The 18,406-nt window shown below is 38.2% G+C and overlaps 1 protein-coding gene across 5 annotated transcripts in view; it reads right to left on the reverse strand.

The window, feature by feature from the left end:
* Positions 1-18,406, reverse strand: part of LOC122551267 (E3 ubiquitin-protein ligase HECW2) — a 345,727-nt gene that overhangs the window by 67,389 nt on the left and 259,932 nt on the right. For all 5 annotated transcript variants that reach the window (XM_087988687.1, XM_087988685.1, XM_087988686.1 and 2 more), the window contains exons 18-21: positions 14,919-15,002; positions 7,352-7,461; positions 5,532-5,652; positions 4,364-4,477 (exon numbers count right to left, since the gene is read on the reverse strand). In XM_087988687.1, the coding sequence (XP_087844813.1) occupies positions 4,364-4,477; positions 5,532-5,652; positions 7,352-7,461; positions 14,919-15,002 (429 nt within the window). The remainder of the gene's footprint in view (positions 1-4,363; positions 4,478-5,531; positions 5,653-7,351; positions 7,462-14,918; positions 15,003-18,406) is intronic.

Raw genomic sequence — 18,406 nt, forward strand, 5'->3', positions numbered from 1 at the left:
GAAATAATATCAATTTGCAATTCACAAACAATGAAACCTATTGAAATTGCAAAAACAAACAACTAAGACTTTTAAACTGTACCAGATGGCTTACTAATTGACAGATTTCACAAGCAGATGGGAGCTTCTAATTTCTAACCAACAGCTTCTGGAAGATTTTTCAATGTATTTTAAAGCTCTCTGGACATTTAGATCCCTTTGTATTATTACAATTATCTCAAGAACAGTAGTAAAAATACATCCAACCTTTAAACTATAATTTAATGACTGAAACAGAAAAAACAGTCTTTTTTTGCGTGTGTGTTTCAAAGACCGTAAATGAAATAATAGACTAGATTCCCTACAGTGTGGAAACAGGCCCTTCAACCCAAGAATCCACACCAACCCTCTGAAGAGTAACCCAACCAGACCCATTCCCCTACCCAAATTCACCCCTGACACTATGGGCAATTTAGCATCGCCAATTCACCTGACCTGCACATCTTTGGATTGTGGGAGGAAACCGGAGCACCCAGAGGAAACCCACACAGACACAGGGAGAATGTGTAAACTCCACTCAGACAGTCACCCAAGGCTGGAATCGAACCTGGGTCCCTGGTGTTGTGAGCCACCGTGCGACCCATAATGAAGGGACATGTTCCCCAATGTTCATGCCCCTTTTAAGAGCCTGTGAACCACACCCACTTACGAAAGGGACCCAGTTCCATTAAATTTGAGATGGGGTTTTAGCCTGCCCACCCTCACAAGGGATCCAGCAAGGGTGGGCATGTCACATGGGGACTAATTGCACATACCCTTATTAGGTGCTAGTGAAAATTGTCAGAGATGGGAATGCTGCAGAAATTCTGGAATCCTGCCCATCACATATAAAGCTCCCAGGTCATCCTGACTTAGTAAAATCTGAGCCAGAGGGTCATTTGGTACTATGTATAATTTATCATACCACTAAAAGCCCACTTTTACCTGACTATGCCAGCACAACGTTTTTCAGACATGATTAATGGTTTACAAATGGATAAATGGACAACTTCTTTCTGTTACATGAATTTCAATGCTGAGTGCATCAGTCTTGGTGCAACGTAGCCTGTATTGGAATAGAGTAACCCATGCAGCAACTAATGAATTTCCAGGTTTAACTGCATACTTGGAAACTCTAGAGGTTGCTGTTGAATTTCCTCCATAATATAAGACAAGTCCATTAGCCTCATTGTATTTTGTCAGAAGAAATCCAAGCCATTGGAAAATGTATCCTACACACTACAATTTGTGAAAATTAAAGCTAAATTTAAATATCAGACAGCAGTTAAATACATAATTTATTCAACAGTAGAACCCACAATCAATGCATGTGTAATGTCACTTCTTGTGTGTTTCTTAATGCAGTTCATTTGAGTTTTTCAATCCATAGGTCCAAAGCAAGTACTCCACCCTAGAAACATAGATATCAACTTTACCTTGGTGGTAAAGAAAAGAAATATTTACTTGTTTTCTTCAGAATGACTTGTACTATGGTCGCATAGAACTATTAACTGCTCAATTTGACATCCATTGAATTAAAGCCACTCGAGATATTTTGGAATCTAATACCAATTCAGTAGGAAGAGACAGTCTTGCTATTCACTCTCAAACAGTTACAAATCTACGCAGAATATTCTCCATTTTTTTTAAACAATGGTTGATGTGCTGCTCCAATGTTTTATGCTTTTATTTTAGGCTTCAGTAAGCATGGATATTTTCACCAAAGTCATTTCCTCTGATTTCCCCTCTTTCACCTCAGAGGTTTGTGACCATTCCCACCTGGAAGCGACAGCTCTTTGTTCTCATGCATGATCAAATAGATCAAATGGTTGTGCACTTCCAAACATGTGTCTTCAAAATCAACTGGTTTGAGATTCATATGGTTTACAAAGGAGGAGCCCCATTCCTTGTGTTTAGCAAAGACTTGTGCCCAGCCATGGGGCAGCATGGTGGCTCAGTGGTTAGCATTGCTGCCTCACAGTGTCACGGACGCAGGTTCGATTCCAGCCTTGGGTGACTGTCCGTGTGGAGTTTGTACATTCTCCCCATGCCCACGTGGGTTTCCTCTGGGTGCTCTGGTTTCCTCCCACAGTCCAAAGGTGTGCAGATCAGGTGGATTGGCCATGATAAATTGCCCCATAGTGTACGGGCTAGGTGGGTTAACTACGGGGATAGGGTGAGGTGATCTTCAGAGGGTTGGTGCAGACTTGGTGGGCTGAATGGTCTCTATCTACACTGTAGGGATTCTATGATCTGCATATTAATGACTAAGGGTGCTTACACTGTAAGAAAAGCAAGTCTCTTTTCCATACAATCTACAGCAATACAGGTTTTGCTCAAGTGTTTTCATTTTTAATTAACTTTCAATGCAAATACAATTGATGAAGTTATTGCATTCTATTAAAAAAATGTAGGTATGCCCATTTAAAAAATAACAAAACACAATAACAAAATAACAATTATTAATGAACTAGGAATGTGTACAGATCCAATTAGATCTTGGATGTTTAGTTTGAGGTAACCAGTTTACATCAGTCCAATGAGATGAGAATATTTCTTTAATCTTCAACCAACTTGGAACTTTGTCATAGAACAGTGAAAAGGAAATTGAGCATGAATTTGTAGGTAGTTTTAAGAGATGCATATACAGTATTATTTAGTCTCAAAATGGTCTCAGAGAGAAATAATTAGTATGTCAAGACAGGTTTGTAGTGTGTTCAGTATAGTTTCCTTATCAATATGGTGCTACTCCAACAAGGAAGGAAGCACCAATTAACATGGTCTTGAAGTGGAGCAAGTGGACAACCTACCACTAGGGACAGTGATCAGAAAATAAATCAGTTCAATCTAAAACAAGTGTGATTAATAGATGAGCTTAAGACAAAGGATAAGAACATTTAGAGCAAGGTGAAAAACAGCTTTACCCAGAATGAATATAAAGAAAATCAACAAATGCAATATGAATCAGACATGAGAAATATTAAAACAGAAAATAGTAAAGGTACCAAACAAGTATAGTTGAGTAAGAAAAGAAAATTATTGAGTTTTTAATGAACGAATCAGGCAAGTAAACTAAGTCTCAGGGTAAAATAAACCGCACATACTGTACTTTGTCAATCTAAGATTTTCCATTGTGTAGGACTGCAAGGGAGCACTAATTTGTTCTTGCTTATTGTTTTGAAACCAGCATCAATTTGCATATTACCACAAGGTAGTGTCATTTTATTAGTGCTGGGTAGAGGAAATTTTGTTATGAGAATACTTGATTGCTGTTATGTAAAAATACATAGGATAGGTAGAACTGGTTAAGAAGTTTTTATTCACAATCAATTTTATTTCTACAACAATTAACATACTTGGGATTGTTTGGCTGGACTTTTATACCTTCTTCAACATCCCCCAGAAGTAGGTGTAAATTTGGGTGCCAAATGATGCTGCGCCTACTACCTAGGAAAAAGTAAGGACTGCAGATGCTGGAGATCAGAGCTGAAAAATGCGTTGCTGGAAAAACGCAGCAGGTCAGGCAGCATCCAAGGAGCAGGAGAATCGACGTTTCGGGCATAAGCCCCTGAAGAAGGGCTTATGCCCGAAATGTCGATTCTCCTGCTCCTTGGATGCTGCCTGACCTGCTGTGCTTTTTCTGCGCCTACTATCTGCCAAGCTGAAAGTTCCCAAACGCAATGGCAAGCTTTCCCCCATCATCTTTGTGGGAGCCTGCTAGCCTAGCCCTGGTAAACCTCAAGCTTTATTATGGACAGGACCAAGCCAAGTGCACGATGACTCTACTTTTGGTGTTCGACTAGTTCTGGCAGAGGCCTCCATTCTCAGTGGTGTTGCTGGGACTAGAAAGTTACTGCTCATTTAATTAGCCAGCAACTCTCAGAATTGGGACCTCCCCCCTTAATGGGGACAGAGGTTTTGCTGATTAATGGTGCAACTTCAAAAAGGGCAAGGGCAGCAAAAACGTGGAATATAACCACCTGCAAGTTCCTCTCCAAGCCAGATACCATCCTAACTTGGAAATATATATCACTGGCCTTTCACAGTCAATGGGTCAAAATTCAAGAACTCTCTTCTTAATAGCATGGTGGGCATATCTGCTACACATGGAGTGCAGCAGTTGACGATGACTGCTTACCACCACCTTCTCAAGGGCAATTATGGATGGACAATAAATGCTGGCCCAGCAAGCAATACCGAGGTTCTGTGAAAGAATATTTTTTAAACACTACTGCTGTGTGACCCAGCCAAATAGACATAGCTAACCTCTATATTGCAGCCAGAGTACTGACTCTGCATAAATTCCCAGCATATAAACACATTATTGATTTATTCGTGTACTCACCCTTCCTCCCCAACAAACGTAACATAAAGCTTATTTCTTTGGAGATCTTTCCTGGAACAGCCCATAATCTGATTGAACGCATCTTCAAGCAAGTGATCTCTTCTGATGATCAACCTGAATTGCACAGAATTATCAAAATAAATCAGTTTGTTTTTGAGTAAGAGCAAAACCAGCACAAACCATATATATCTAAATTTCAAGTAAGGATGGCATATATCCTATGGCAGCGTAATGTTCCAGAGCTAGGAGTGTTGCAGCAAAGAACAGGTCACAGATTCATTACTGTAGCATTCAACAATGTTCATTTCTATTCTCCGCTTCGCAATTACTTGAACCCAGTTGTTTACAAGACAGAGGTTCGGAGAAAAATACTGAATGAAGGATACCTTACACTATACTTCCAGGCAACCTTCAATCTAATATGAGGGTGAAATCATGGGAGCAAATCACCTAACCACCTCTCAGGACAGTATCGTCAATAAGTGAAGGTTACACAAGGCATCAGAATGCCCACATCCCCAATTTAACATAGGAGTGTTTTATGTTAAGCACTGTCGAAATTTATTGGCTGAAATGTCTGTTTCCTCCAAGCATAATATGACAACTACTTATATTCATATAGCAGCATTAACATAGTGAAACATCCCAAGACACTTCACAAATGCATATAAAACAAAGGACAACATCAAGTTAACTAAGGAGACACTGGGTCAGATGAACAAAAGCTTGGTCAATGAGATAGATTTTAAGAGGCATCTTAAAAAAGGAAAACATTTTCTAAATGGTGGAGTGTTGTAAAGAGGGCATTCCATAGCTTAGGATGTAAGCATCAGAAGGCATAAACACCAGTGGTGGAGTAATTACACTGAGGCACACATAAGAAAAATGCAGACTTCTCACAAGTTTGTACCCTGAGGAGATCACAGAGATCAGACTGGGCAAGACCAGGAAAGGATCGCTAAACAATGATGAGAATTTTAAATTCAACGTGTTGTGACCAGGAGCCTGTGTGCGTCAGCAAGAACAATGGTGCACTGGAGACATCAGTGACAGCTACATCTTGTGAGTACAGAAAAAAACTTCTATTAAATTACATACATTTCTGAATAGTCCTAAAAATACAAATGTTAATACAATCATTTCTCAGCATTCCCCATTAATGACTCACTTTAACTTTCCTGGTCCCTGTCCGTAACCTTTTGTTTCCAATTTCCTGTAGAAGTTTCTGAGTTTAGCTTCAAAGTCCCTCTTATATGGCGCTGGAGCTCGAGCATTGGCACGTTGGGTTCCTGCAAACAGCAATATTTATAATTTGGCAAAGGAAACTCTTTCTCCTCAAGCAAACAAAATTGATTTTATCATAATATGTGGAACCATTATTAATGTGCAGCAGCAAGTTTAATAACAAATATAAGGAAAGCACTTCCCATTGCATTTTCTACAAAGTTGTAACACCCTAGAGGATCACATCTAATTCACTTAAATTGGCTTCTTGTCAAGATTCCAGCTCAAAATATCAACCTACCTTTCACTGTCAGAGAGAGAAAAATTACATACATTTCCAACATCTTCTAATATATTTGTGATTTTTGATTAGATTAGATTCCCCACAGTGTGGAAACAGGCCCTTCGGCCCAACCAGTCCACACCGACCCTCTGAAGAGCAACTCACCCAGACCAATGCACCTAACACTATGGGCAATTCAGCATGCACATCTTTGGACCTGCACATCTTTGGACTGTGGGAGGAAACCAGAGCAAACCCACACAGACATGGGGAGAATGTGCAAACTCCACACAGACAGACGCCCAAGGCTAGAATTGAACCCAGGTCCCTGGCGCTGTGAGGCAGCAGTGCTAACCACTGAGCCACCATGTCACCTCACTGTCAGATAGAGAAAAATTATGCACATTTCCAACATCTTCTAATATACTTGTGATTTTTCTAATGTATCATTGGTTCTCAATAAGAATACAAGAGAATGTTCCATAACAAAGAAGGAATTTAATCTCTTCTAACCTAACAACTGAGCAAGACACAGATGACTCGATTCATCTATAAATTGTGTTTGTGACAAGAAATATACAGAGGGCAGGCCTTAGATCAATGAAGAAAATCTGATTAAATGGCTTTGATTAATTTTAATCTTATTTCCCAGTGTGCCTAGAATTGATTCCACAACCACTGTTTAAATATCGTATTTGAAGATAAAATTTATGTTTGTTCACACATTAACAAAAACCAAAACCTAGGCAGCACAATCAAACTGTACTTCCCAGGTGAGAAAGGTTCAAAATAAAATATAAATGGAAATAGCAACCCTAATAGGCCTACCTAAAAGCATTTTGTAGAAAAGCACAGTCTTAAAACTCAACTTACTTTCACTTCAAGTTTCAAACACTGCAGTGGATCAAAGCCAATCTTTAATTAACAATGTAAACCTATTCATGTGTAGCTGACAAGTGGGAGACCCTCATTTTATTCATAACACACAGAAATAACATTATGAGGACAGATTTCACATTTTAGTTAATCTTCTAATCCTCTTCAAGTAGTTTGCAATATCACCAGATTCCATTCATTCTCCTATTTAATTAACTTCAGAAAAGTATCAGTGTTAATGTCATGAGCACAGGTAATTAATATATAGAGCTCAATGACTCATGACTAATTAAGATTTCTTATTGCTTAATTCCTTGGATTGCAATTTTTACCATCTCTTGGAATTCTTCCCTCCAAATCCCTCATATCTCTCCTCTTTTATTTGATTGTTTTTCCTTTTGAATTTTTACAGTTTATTTCTTTAGAATCTATGTAACAGTTATGGCTTAAACACAAATAAGCAAGTTAATAAGCATGGGTGAGGTATTATTAAAAGATTATCAGTGCTATTACAAAATACCCACATGGAAATATTGTTCTTGCTTTTACATTCTATTACAGTTTCTCATTCTAATCATTACATGGTCAGATGATTTGTCATTTACCTGGGGAGTTCTGAGGTGATGACACAGGGGAACCACGTGGAGATTGGCAATAAGTAGGATGAAGTAAGGCGTGTGGTGGCACATAGGACATAATCTCATCTTCAAACAAACTGCCCATGATAGAAACCAAAACATAAATAATTATTTTTAAAATGTCAACTTCTCTTACATTATTTATATTGTTTACATTAGTATCATCCTTTCTCACAAAGTTAAATTTTCAGTCTACTGTTGTCATGCGTCACTACATTTCTATTTTAAGCTTAATATGATAGTTCATATTAATTTGGAATCAGGTAATAAGTAAGTCTCAAATTCAGAGGAGGCAAGAGGTGATTGTTTGATATCCTAGGCCAAACTTATTCCTCAATCAGTACCATCAACAACTTATTATCTGGTCATGTCTATCATTGCTATTTTTGGAACTTGCTATGCACAGATCATTTGCTACATTATGTAAGTGGCTACAATTCTACAAGAAAAGTTAACTGGCGGTGACAAACTAAGGTTATGAAAGGTGCTATAGAAAATAATATTCTTCCAATTTTTCACATAATTAAAAAAATTATTGACTCGTTAGAAAAGGTATAATTGGCATGCGAGATATATAACGCTTTTTTACTGAAACACAACTCTCATGTCTAAGAGAATAGCAAGGCAAATGAAACATTTGTTTAATTTCTTAACATTATTACACTGGTGAATAGACTCTCTAACATCAAATCATGTTGACCTGCTAATGTTAATCTTGCTTCACATATCTCCTGTGCCTCACTCTGTCTAAGCACTCTATAATCTGTATGTCCCTGCTTACTACAACCTGCTTGAACTGCTCACAAACAAAGCTTTTCACTGTACCTAGGTTCACCTGGCAATAAATCAAGTCAAATCAAATACAATTTGCCTTTCTGTGCAAAGCTATCAGCTATAATAACAGAAATAAAACATACTAAAATGAAAATTAACTATTAATTTATGTAATTAGGATTTGCTACTGTGTACTATAAATGAACAAAACCAAAGTACAAATCATGGTCTGTGTGAGATATTATTTATCAATCACATTGCTCAAGACACACTGATCCAAATGGGATGTAAGAAGAGTTACTTGTTTCATTTTTTTAGTTGTAAAGGGAAAATAACATTTGTTTAATTGGCAGAATTTTCAGAATTCAAAGCACTGATTAGAAAATATGCAATTATGTTCACTTTCCTCATCAATAATGGTGTTCAACACTGAATGTAGTTTGCTGGAACTTTAAATGGGAGGTGCATACCTGTGAAACATTCCAAATGCACAAACATCTCTTGCCTTATTAAATAGCTGTCCAACTTCTGGTTAAAAATAAATAAGCTGTGCTGCTGCACAAAAGAAGTCTTGCAATATTTTGGATTTTGCCTTTTAGAGACATAGAGTCATATAGCACGGAAATAGACCCTCCTGCCCAACTCGTCCATGCCAACCAGGTTTCCTGAACTGAACTGGTCCCATTTGCCTGAATGTGCCTCATATCCTTCTAAACATTTCCTATCTATGTACCTGTCCAAATATGTTCTCAATGTCATAATTGTGTTCCTCTCTACTACTTCCTCTAGCAGCTTGTTGCCTATATGCACCACTGTCTGCATGAAAAAAATTTAAATCTTTCTCCTCTCACCTTAAACCTATCCCTTTAGTTCTGGACTCCCCTACCTTAGATCTTAGCTATTCATCTTATCTATGACCCCCATAATTTTATAAGCTTCTTATGCTCCAGGGAAAAAGTCCCAGCCGATCCAAGCTCTCCTTATAACTCAAACCCCCCCAGTCTTCTTGTAAATCTTTCTTGCACTCGTTCCTGTTTAATAATATCCTTCCTACAGCAGGGTGACCAGAATTGTACATAGTACTTTAAATATGGCCTTACAACTGTCTTGTACAGCTATAACATGATGCCTTAACTCCTATGCTCAATGCTCTGACTAATACCTTCTTCTGTCTACCTGTGACTCCACTTTCAAGGAACAATGTACCTGTACCCCTAGGTTTCTCTGTTTGACAACACTCCCCAGGGCCCTACAGTTAATTGTGTAAGTACTGACCTAGTTTGTCTTGCCAAAATGCAACACCTCACATTTATCTAAATTCCATCTGCCATTCCTCAGCCCACTGATCAAGATCCCATTGTGTTTTTGGATAACCTTCTTCACTGTGCATTATACCATCGATTTTGGTGTCATCCGTGAACGTACTAACCATATCTCCTACATTTCATCCAAATCACTTATATAAATGACAAATAACAGTGGACCCAACATCAATCCTTGTTGCGTGCTACAGGCCACCAGTCCGAACAACCACCCTCCATCTCCTACCTTCAAGCCAATTTTGTAAACAATTGGTTAGCTCTCCGAGACTCATGTAATCTAAACTTACTAACAATTCTACCAGGCAGAACCTTGTCAAAGGTCTTGCTAAAGTCCACGCAGACAACGTCTATTGCTGTGCCTTCATCACCTCCTTGGTCACCTCTTCAAAAAAACTAAATCAAGTTTGTGAGACACAATTTCCCATGACCAAAGCCATGCTGACTATCCCTAATCAGTCCTTGCCTTTCCAAATGCATGTGGATTCTGTCTCTCAGAATACCCTCCAACAACTTACCCAACACTGACATCAGGCTCACTAATCTAAAGTTCCCTGGCTTTTCCTTACAGTCTTTCTTAAATAATGGCACAATATTAGCTGCCCTCAGTCTTCTGGCACCTCATCTGTGGCTATCGATGATACAAAAATCTCGACTTGGGCCCCGCAGGTTCTTCCCAGCTTCCCACAATGTCCTGGGATACACATGATCAGGTCCTGGAGATTTATCTACCTTTATGACTTTTAGGACTTCTAGCACCTATTCTTCTTCAATACAAAGTCAAATCAATATCACCTACTCTCTAACTCTGAAGCTGGCCTAGTTCACTCTTAAAGGGATATGCATTTCTAACATCGACTCTTTTCTGCTTTAAATCTGCCAAAATTACTCCTGTCCTCAAAACTCCGACCTTGACCCCAGTGACGTTGCAAATGAATATCCCATCAAATAGTAACTAGGGAGTTAGGAGAAGGAGTAATCCATTTAGCTGTTTGAGCTTGCTTCCCCATTCAGTAAGATTATGGCTGATCGTGGTCTCAATCCCTCTGTCTGCCTCCCATAATCTTTGACTCTCTTGACAACAAAATCAATCTAACTCAACTTTGATTAAATTCAATAATCCAGCCTCCACTATTTACTGGGGAAGAGAATTCCACAGACTAATGATACTCTGAGAGAAAAGAGCTTCTATTCATCACTGCCTCAAAAATGAAACCTTTTATTCTTAAACTATGTTGCCCAATTTTCGTCTCCAACAAGGGGCAACCTTCTCTCAGCATGCACCCTGCTAGGACCCCTCAGGATTGTACATACTTCAATAAGATCATCTCTCATTCTTCTGCATTCCAATGGAAATTCTAACTTGTTCAAACATTCTTCAAAACATAAGCTCTTCATTGCAGAAATGAATTGAGTGAACATTCTTTGAAAAGCTCCTCATGCAATTTTATTCTTGTCCAAATAAGGAGACCATAACTGTATACATCACTCTACATGTCATTTTACCAAAGCCCTGCTTAGCTGCAATAGTATTTCCCCTGCTTTTATTTTATGCTCCACTTGTAATAAACACAACATCTCATGTGCCTTCCTAATCACTTGCTGTACTTGCAAATTAACAAACAAACTCCAAATTCCCTTTTCTCGCTGAAGTGTGTTTGGCTCCGAAATCTATACCAATTTTCAGGAAGTCCATGTTTGAATCCCTCCGATCAGATTTCTGATCTGTCACTGCACTGGAATGGCTCTTACGAAAGGAACAAATGGAATCTTATGTAACTATGACAAAGAGACAGGCCCCGCTGGACTTCCTGCACAATACTCCTACATGTCTCGCCATAGCCCCATACAAGATTCTGCCCATAGTAAACAAAACATAGTTTATTACATTTCGACAACCATTCACATGTTTGAAGAATGTGGTGTAGATTATTAAAGAGGCTGTTAGGAAAACTTAGTCTTGGGCAACAATTCAATGCATCTTTTAACTAAGTTTCAGGCATCAAGGTGAGATTCTTACTAAGCAGTGGTGAGTTGGCTATTAAGGGGATAATTGCTTGTGATCAGCCTTGAACTGCAGATCTCACCTCATTAATACACAGCTTTCTATTGTGCTATCCACCACAAGCAAACTAGAAGCAGAGAGTGCTCGATATAGAGATCAGACATGATGATTCCAGCTCTTCACTTTCTCCAAAAGATTTCCATGTTCTCGGGGCACATACCATAGTCACATGTGTGTGGACCTCTTGGTGTGGAAGGATATACTGGCACCATTTCTTTATTCATGTTTCCCCTGTGTTATTTGCAACAAGATTAATTTACAGATTTTGTTTCATTGAACTCAAATTCTACCATCTGCCATGACAGGATTTGAACCCAGATCCCCAGAACATTATCTGTGTCTCTGGCTTAACAGTCCAGCAATGATACCACTAGGCCATTGCCTCCTCTCAATAAATAAAGACAAATTGGTCTATGTGTCATTTGTGCAAAGCAAATAGTTGAACAATCCATTCAGTAAAATGGATGTTATTGCCAGTGGCAACATTGGAAGGGAACAGTTGATTTTGTGATCTTGGCGTTGCAGAGTGATTGAAATTCCTTTGTCCTGGTTCCTTTTGCCAGGCAGCACTCAGAATAAAGACAGAATATTTTTCCTTTCTTTGCCTTCAGTGTAGGGGTTTTTAATGGCTGCTCTCAAAGCTGTGACCTTCATAGCATACTAGTGCACACTGGGATGTCAGGCCACGAACCGACATAGACCAAAGTTAGAGTTCACTTCTAACTTGTGTCCCTGTACATTTCTGAAAAGAGAAAATGTAAAAATGTCTCTCACACAGACTGCTGTCTTCTTTTGCCAGTATGTCTAATATACTCATGGGGAATTACAATTCAGTGTTGCATTGCTCCCTTTTAAGCTTCCTTGACACCTTGTTAGGTATGACACACCAGGGTCACCCAACCCAGACATCCATTGCGTATACTTTGGCTGCAGATCTTCTTCTGAAAATCATATGTTGATATTAAAGATTAATATGGTCATAGGTTTAATATGGTCATACTGTCCATATCTATGGTATTGATAGAAACTGAGCCTTGGTTGAGAAAATACTGTCTACAGTCAACAGGAGTACAACTGCAAGATCCAGGGGCATTACACTTCATGTTAAATGTATGTTACAAGCAACTCTCCAATACAAGGAATATCAAATTGTAGAAAAACTATACGTACCTCACAATCATGAATTCTCACTCCTGAGTAAAAAGTTGCACATTGATTTCAATCACATTCAATAGGTGAAAGTTGTTAAACTACAAGAAGTCAAAGGTGGTAGAATATTTTATAGTGCTTGTTATGGACCACACCAGACACCCTCAAAATATTTCAAGAAAGTAGCCAAGATTCTAACTTTGCTAGCTGTTTTAAGCAGGTGTAACACGGATATTCTAGGAGTGATGGAGCTAACCCAATTACTTAGTTTTATATAAAATGGAATTCATTTGCAATATTACCGAACGAAACACAAATAAAAGAGAACGGAATATAGGACAACTTCAACTATCCGAAAACCCAACAGACTATCCTAACTTAATTATGCTGTTCCAAATTCCTGCAACAATCCTGATAAATGTCCCCTGGCAAAAAAAGTAAAATCAAACACAGGGCCTTACAGGAGAGAGAGATATGGCAGAGATATTCAGCATGGAACTCCTTGTTCCAAGTAGCTGTTTCTTGGACCAGCAGCCTCGCTGACTGACTGCCTGAGCCGAGAGAACTGGCCACTTCACTTTCATTATACAAGTGTGTTTTCTTAACTCAAAAGCCTTCTCTCTAAGGCAGTATCTGCTAGCTTTAATCAAATTCGCCCTACAACCCTTCAATCTTAGACTTCCCAGAATCACTGCTTTTATGACCTCTTTGAAAATAAAAAGCCAAGGACAGCATGACCTTGTTAAAGGAACAACATCATCACAGGCTCCATCAACTTATGCTGGAAATGCGCAGCAGGTCAGGCAGCATCCAAGGAACAGGAGAATCGACGTTTCGGGCATAAGCCCTTCTTCAGGAAGGGCTTATGCCCGAAACGTCGATTCTCCTGTTCCCTGGATGCTGCCTGACCTGCTGCACTTTTCCAGCAACACATTTTCAGCTCTGGTCTCCAGCATCTGCAGCCCTCACTTTCTCCATCAACGTATGGTAGAATATCAATGATGAACAGAATCCCAGAGGTCAGCTACATTGGAATAAAGGAAATATTGGATTTATATCCCCTCTTGGGATCTGGACATTGTTGGCCATCCTTAATTGTCCTTGAACTGGTTGATTTGCTAGGTCATTTCAGAGGACAGTTAAGAATGAACCACAATGCTGTTGAGCTGGATTCACATCTAGACCAGGTAAAAGGCAGCACATTTTCTTGTGTAAAGGACATCAACGAACCAGACTTGACCACACAGACCCCTAGAGAACACATACCTAGAAGGTATTGGTGGCACCACAGACAACTCCATCGTCTGGTCTGAAAAACCAGAATATCCAGAGCATTTGAAAATGCAAAAAAGCATAACTGTTTAACCTTTCTCACTTACAATAAAAGAATCTTTCACTCATCTACTCTAATGCCCGTTCTGTCAAATTCATTGGTAATAAATGTAGAAAGTAACCTTTCTAATGGTTAGGCTGGCAGCAGGAGATACGAATGCATACAACAGGTAATTTATAGCTCAAAACAAAAGGACAATTTTAAACTACTTTACAGAATGTATCATCTCAAATTCCTCAAGCTTCCAATGGAAAATCTCAGAGATTTGATATTATGAAATTAACACTATCTAATTTTATAATTAGCTGTTTGAACCGTCAATATGTATTGTACACATTTTGAAAGTCACTGCCATACTTAATGTGGGTTGTCTTTTCTCAGGCCATCCCTTTGTCGTGTTCTATCAAAACTGAAGTAAGCAGTTACATAGCTTTCACATCTACTCTGACACAGGCTAACCAAGTTTGAGGAGAGACAGAGTATCTTTTTTACCTCAAATCTAACTTAAAACAATTGGATTTTAGTTCACCATTTGTTCATGTTTTGAAACTCAGATCAGGAATTCAGCCAGCAGGGACTAAGGGATCATGCTTACAATCTAACTATCTGTAAAGCCCTTTTCAATATGCCAGTCTCAATTAAACTGTAACTTTAAAGTTGGTTAGATGATGTATGTTATTCAATAATCATGTTTTAATCCAGTCAATACAAAGCCCGAGAGGGACAGTTAAGCATTGACACAATGTACAACATCGAGAGTATGCTGCTGGAACAGCACAGCAGGTCAGGCAGCATCCGAGGAGCAGGAGAGTCGACATTTCGGGCATAAGCTCTTCATCAGGAATCACATCTCTTTCACAAAGTACATTCAGCAGTCACACGTGATGCACTTACCTTAATAGCATTACAAGATCTGCATCACTGGATAAGCGCCCCAATCCACTAGTTCCCTCGCTCCTGATAAACTGGATCTTCTCCCTATGGAAGTATTCAATTAATTCAATATTATTCTTTGAAAACTACAATCCAATATATAACATGAAGACTTTGAAAAGCCCAAAATAGACAAGGCAAAACTTTGTGATGATCACACCTAGATCTGTCATCATTGTTTTATCAAGGTGGTTTAACACACTAATGGCACGCAAGTTACTTATTTCAGTATCTTGTGTGCAACCTATCAACAGGGGCTTTCCATTGCTTCCTTCCGCTAATGCCAGTTTTATTTTTGGCACCTAACCTCAGGTAGCAAAATCAACCAATGCAATCACACATTTTATAGTACTGATGACAAATCTGTGCTGAATTAAAATTGGCTGTCCTTTCTGCTGTATTTTTGCACTAGGGTAACTCAGCATTTTAACAGTTAGTGTGATTCAACCACTTACTTTCTAAGTTTTTAATTGCTTAAATTAGTGAAAATACAATCACTGAAAAATTCAAAAAGAATTCACAAAATGAATCATACTGGTTGTTGTGACAAAATGAGGAGGAGTACTTTGGTTTTCCTCTTTTTTAGCCTTTTTCAGTTGGTCAATTACATTTTTAGCACATAGCTATCACACTTCAATTAAATTTGTAGTTAATGAGATTTTTTAAATGAGCCAATTACAAGGTTTTCTTGAGAGAAAGAAAGGGGAATCTTGTCTCCTACTAACACTGAGGCAAGATAAAATCTCAACATCAATTACACACAAACACAAGTAATACGTTTAAAAGGGGAGACTGTCTGTTATGAGATAGAATAAAGGCTTCACAGCTTAAAAGTCTTTCACCCTTGAAGTGTTACCGTTTTAACGTGGAACCACAGTTGTTTAGTTATTGAGAGGCAGAATCAGCAGTGACAAAGTTTATAAATATCTTGGAGTTCTTGATAAAAGGTTGTTTATTCAATTTCTGTTATCTCTGACTGCAACTTTCCATGTGATGAGAGAAATAGAGCTATTCAATTCTTGCTAATAAATCAATTTACATTCTCTCTGCTCTGCAGCTTAAAAGCAACTATTGAAATATAATTCAGTGTATATTCCTGAGTCCAACCTCACTGTCTTTCCAGACTGGCTAACTGGCAGGCAAACCTTTCATCTCCCAGTGATTAAATTGTCACGCAAGTGTGAATTAAAACAAGAGATTCAGATCTGAGTGTCTTGGTGTCCTACTCAGTTGCCTGGTTTCAATATCTTTATATAAGTGGGTAATTTCAGTGCAAACATTATTTTTAATTCCACATTGGTCTCCTTGACTTGCCTCAGGCTGTGATCAGGTGATGGTCACATCCAATTCATGTTAGTATTTAATCTATGAGAGATCTCGGGTATAACAATCAAATAATAAATACTAAAATTTGATTATCCATATTTACTGCTTTTGTAACATGGTAAGCTTACTTCACTGAACACCATCCGAACAATCTGGACAGTATAGGTAGGCAGAAATTGTTCCTGCTTTGAAGGGATCAAGAACCAAAGGCAACCAATTTGGGTGACTGACAAAGGAAGTAATGGCAAAATGAGGCAATTTCTTTTCTAATGAAGTGAACAGGTGGAATCTGGAACACACTACCCAGATAGACTTAATTACGGCTTTGAAAACAGAACTGCACAATCAATTCCAAGAGAAAAGATTTTCAGGGTTATGGGAAAAAGAGGGAATGGGACAAACTTAGTTGCTTTTCCATAGAGTTAGCATTGACATAATGGGAGAAATGGCCTTCATCCATGCTGTAGTCAATTTATGATTCTATTCTTCAATTGCATTAAATTATGCTGGACAAGAGATCAAATGCAAGGTTTCATATTCACAATCTGCATCTCTACCTCAGGTAACCTTGAAAAGTATATTTCAGAACAGAAAAACTGCTCTTTCATTCAGAAGTGTGATGTGGAATTGATGGTCCAGATACGTATTTTAAATCATGGAGAGATGAGACTGTAACATTTGCAACTAAAGTGACAGGATATACTCCATCTCGTTGTGAGATTTGTAGCGTATGTGACAGAAAATGATGAAACAAACATCCAAGATGGCAAGGCCAACTTTATATGATAAAATAAGACAAAATGTAAACTATATATACTCACTTTTCACCATAATTTTTGTCAAGGTGTTTTTAGATCGGCAGCTTTTACACACTAAAGATGCTGGAGAAACAGGCTATTCAGCCAAACCAATGTATGCAGCAAACTCCAAAACTTCCAATATTTGATCTACACATTATTGCAAATACATGATCCATCTTTTTAAAAATTCAATCGTTCTTATTCATTATTAGTCTTCCTTGTTTGTGAGAATCTACACTATTTCCACCAAGGTAGAACTGCAACAAACAGACTAAGCAATTCTCTTCCTATTTTCATAATCAAATATCCTTTGTGGATATCCAAAAATCTTTCAAGTTGCCGTCGCTTCATTTTATGAAGTATTTTCATTGATGCATAATGGCCACTGATGATAAACAATGGATGATCTCCACTGTGTAACCGAGTGCAAAGAAAAGTAACTGTTGCTCAGATAAGGTCCAGTCCTGCCTGGATTTCATAGACTCACTGTGCAAAATATGTAACTTCCAGCAGTGGACTAAAGCAACTGAAGTTCAGTACGGCATAAATTGCCAAATGGTACATGCCTCCCTCAAAAGTAAACTAGCAATGTTGCTAATCAAAGTTAGCTGGAAACCATTCAATTGATAACTTCTGCCCTTACTTTTTTTTGTTACTGTGCATTTCAGTTTTAATACAATTAGCTCACAATCACTTAGAATCAACAAGACAATTACAGAACATCACTAACTGAAACAAAATATCCTTAATTTTTACTTTTAAATTGTTAAGTAGAAATATTGCTCCTCTTTTTTCTATGCATGGGTCTGTTTATTTGCAAAACCATTATAACCACTTAGTTCATCTAAATGCTAGGTGTGGACTGGATGGGGAAAGGGCAAGAATCAGCACATAGAGATTGGCAGAACCTTTGAGGTACAGTGAATTCTAATTGGGGCACAGCTATATTCATGAGTGTATGTCTGAAGTAACACAAATGATCACAGTAATTTGCACATTGTGACACTTCCAAATAAAACAGATAAGAATGCATTATGAGTAAAGTTCCTTGGAAGAAAAGATACAAAGCTGCTCTTGCACACACACTATACATAAACTTTCCAATCTATTGTTCTTTTTTGATGCATTCCTCCTTAACAATTTCACAATCAAATTTTTCACTCATTAAGGATATTTTGTTTACATCACAATGATGCTGCAGTGTCCCATTACCTGTCCATGTAAAGTGCAGGTAAAATTTGAACAACATGAGCACATTTCCAGCAGCCTGTGAAAATTAGTGTCACAGAGTCATATAGCAAAGAAACAGACCCTTTGGTCCAA

Source organism: Chiloscyllium plagiosum, unplaced genomic scaffold (genome assembly GCF_037043375.1).
Source record: "Chiloscyllium plagiosum isolate Xiang-an unplaced genomic scaffold, Cpla_swu_hap1 HiC_scaffold_7, whole genome shotgun sequence".
Lineage (NCBI taxonomy): Eukaryota > Metazoa > Chordata > Chondrichthyes > Orectolobiformes > Hemiscylliidae > Chiloscyllium > Chiloscyllium plagiosum.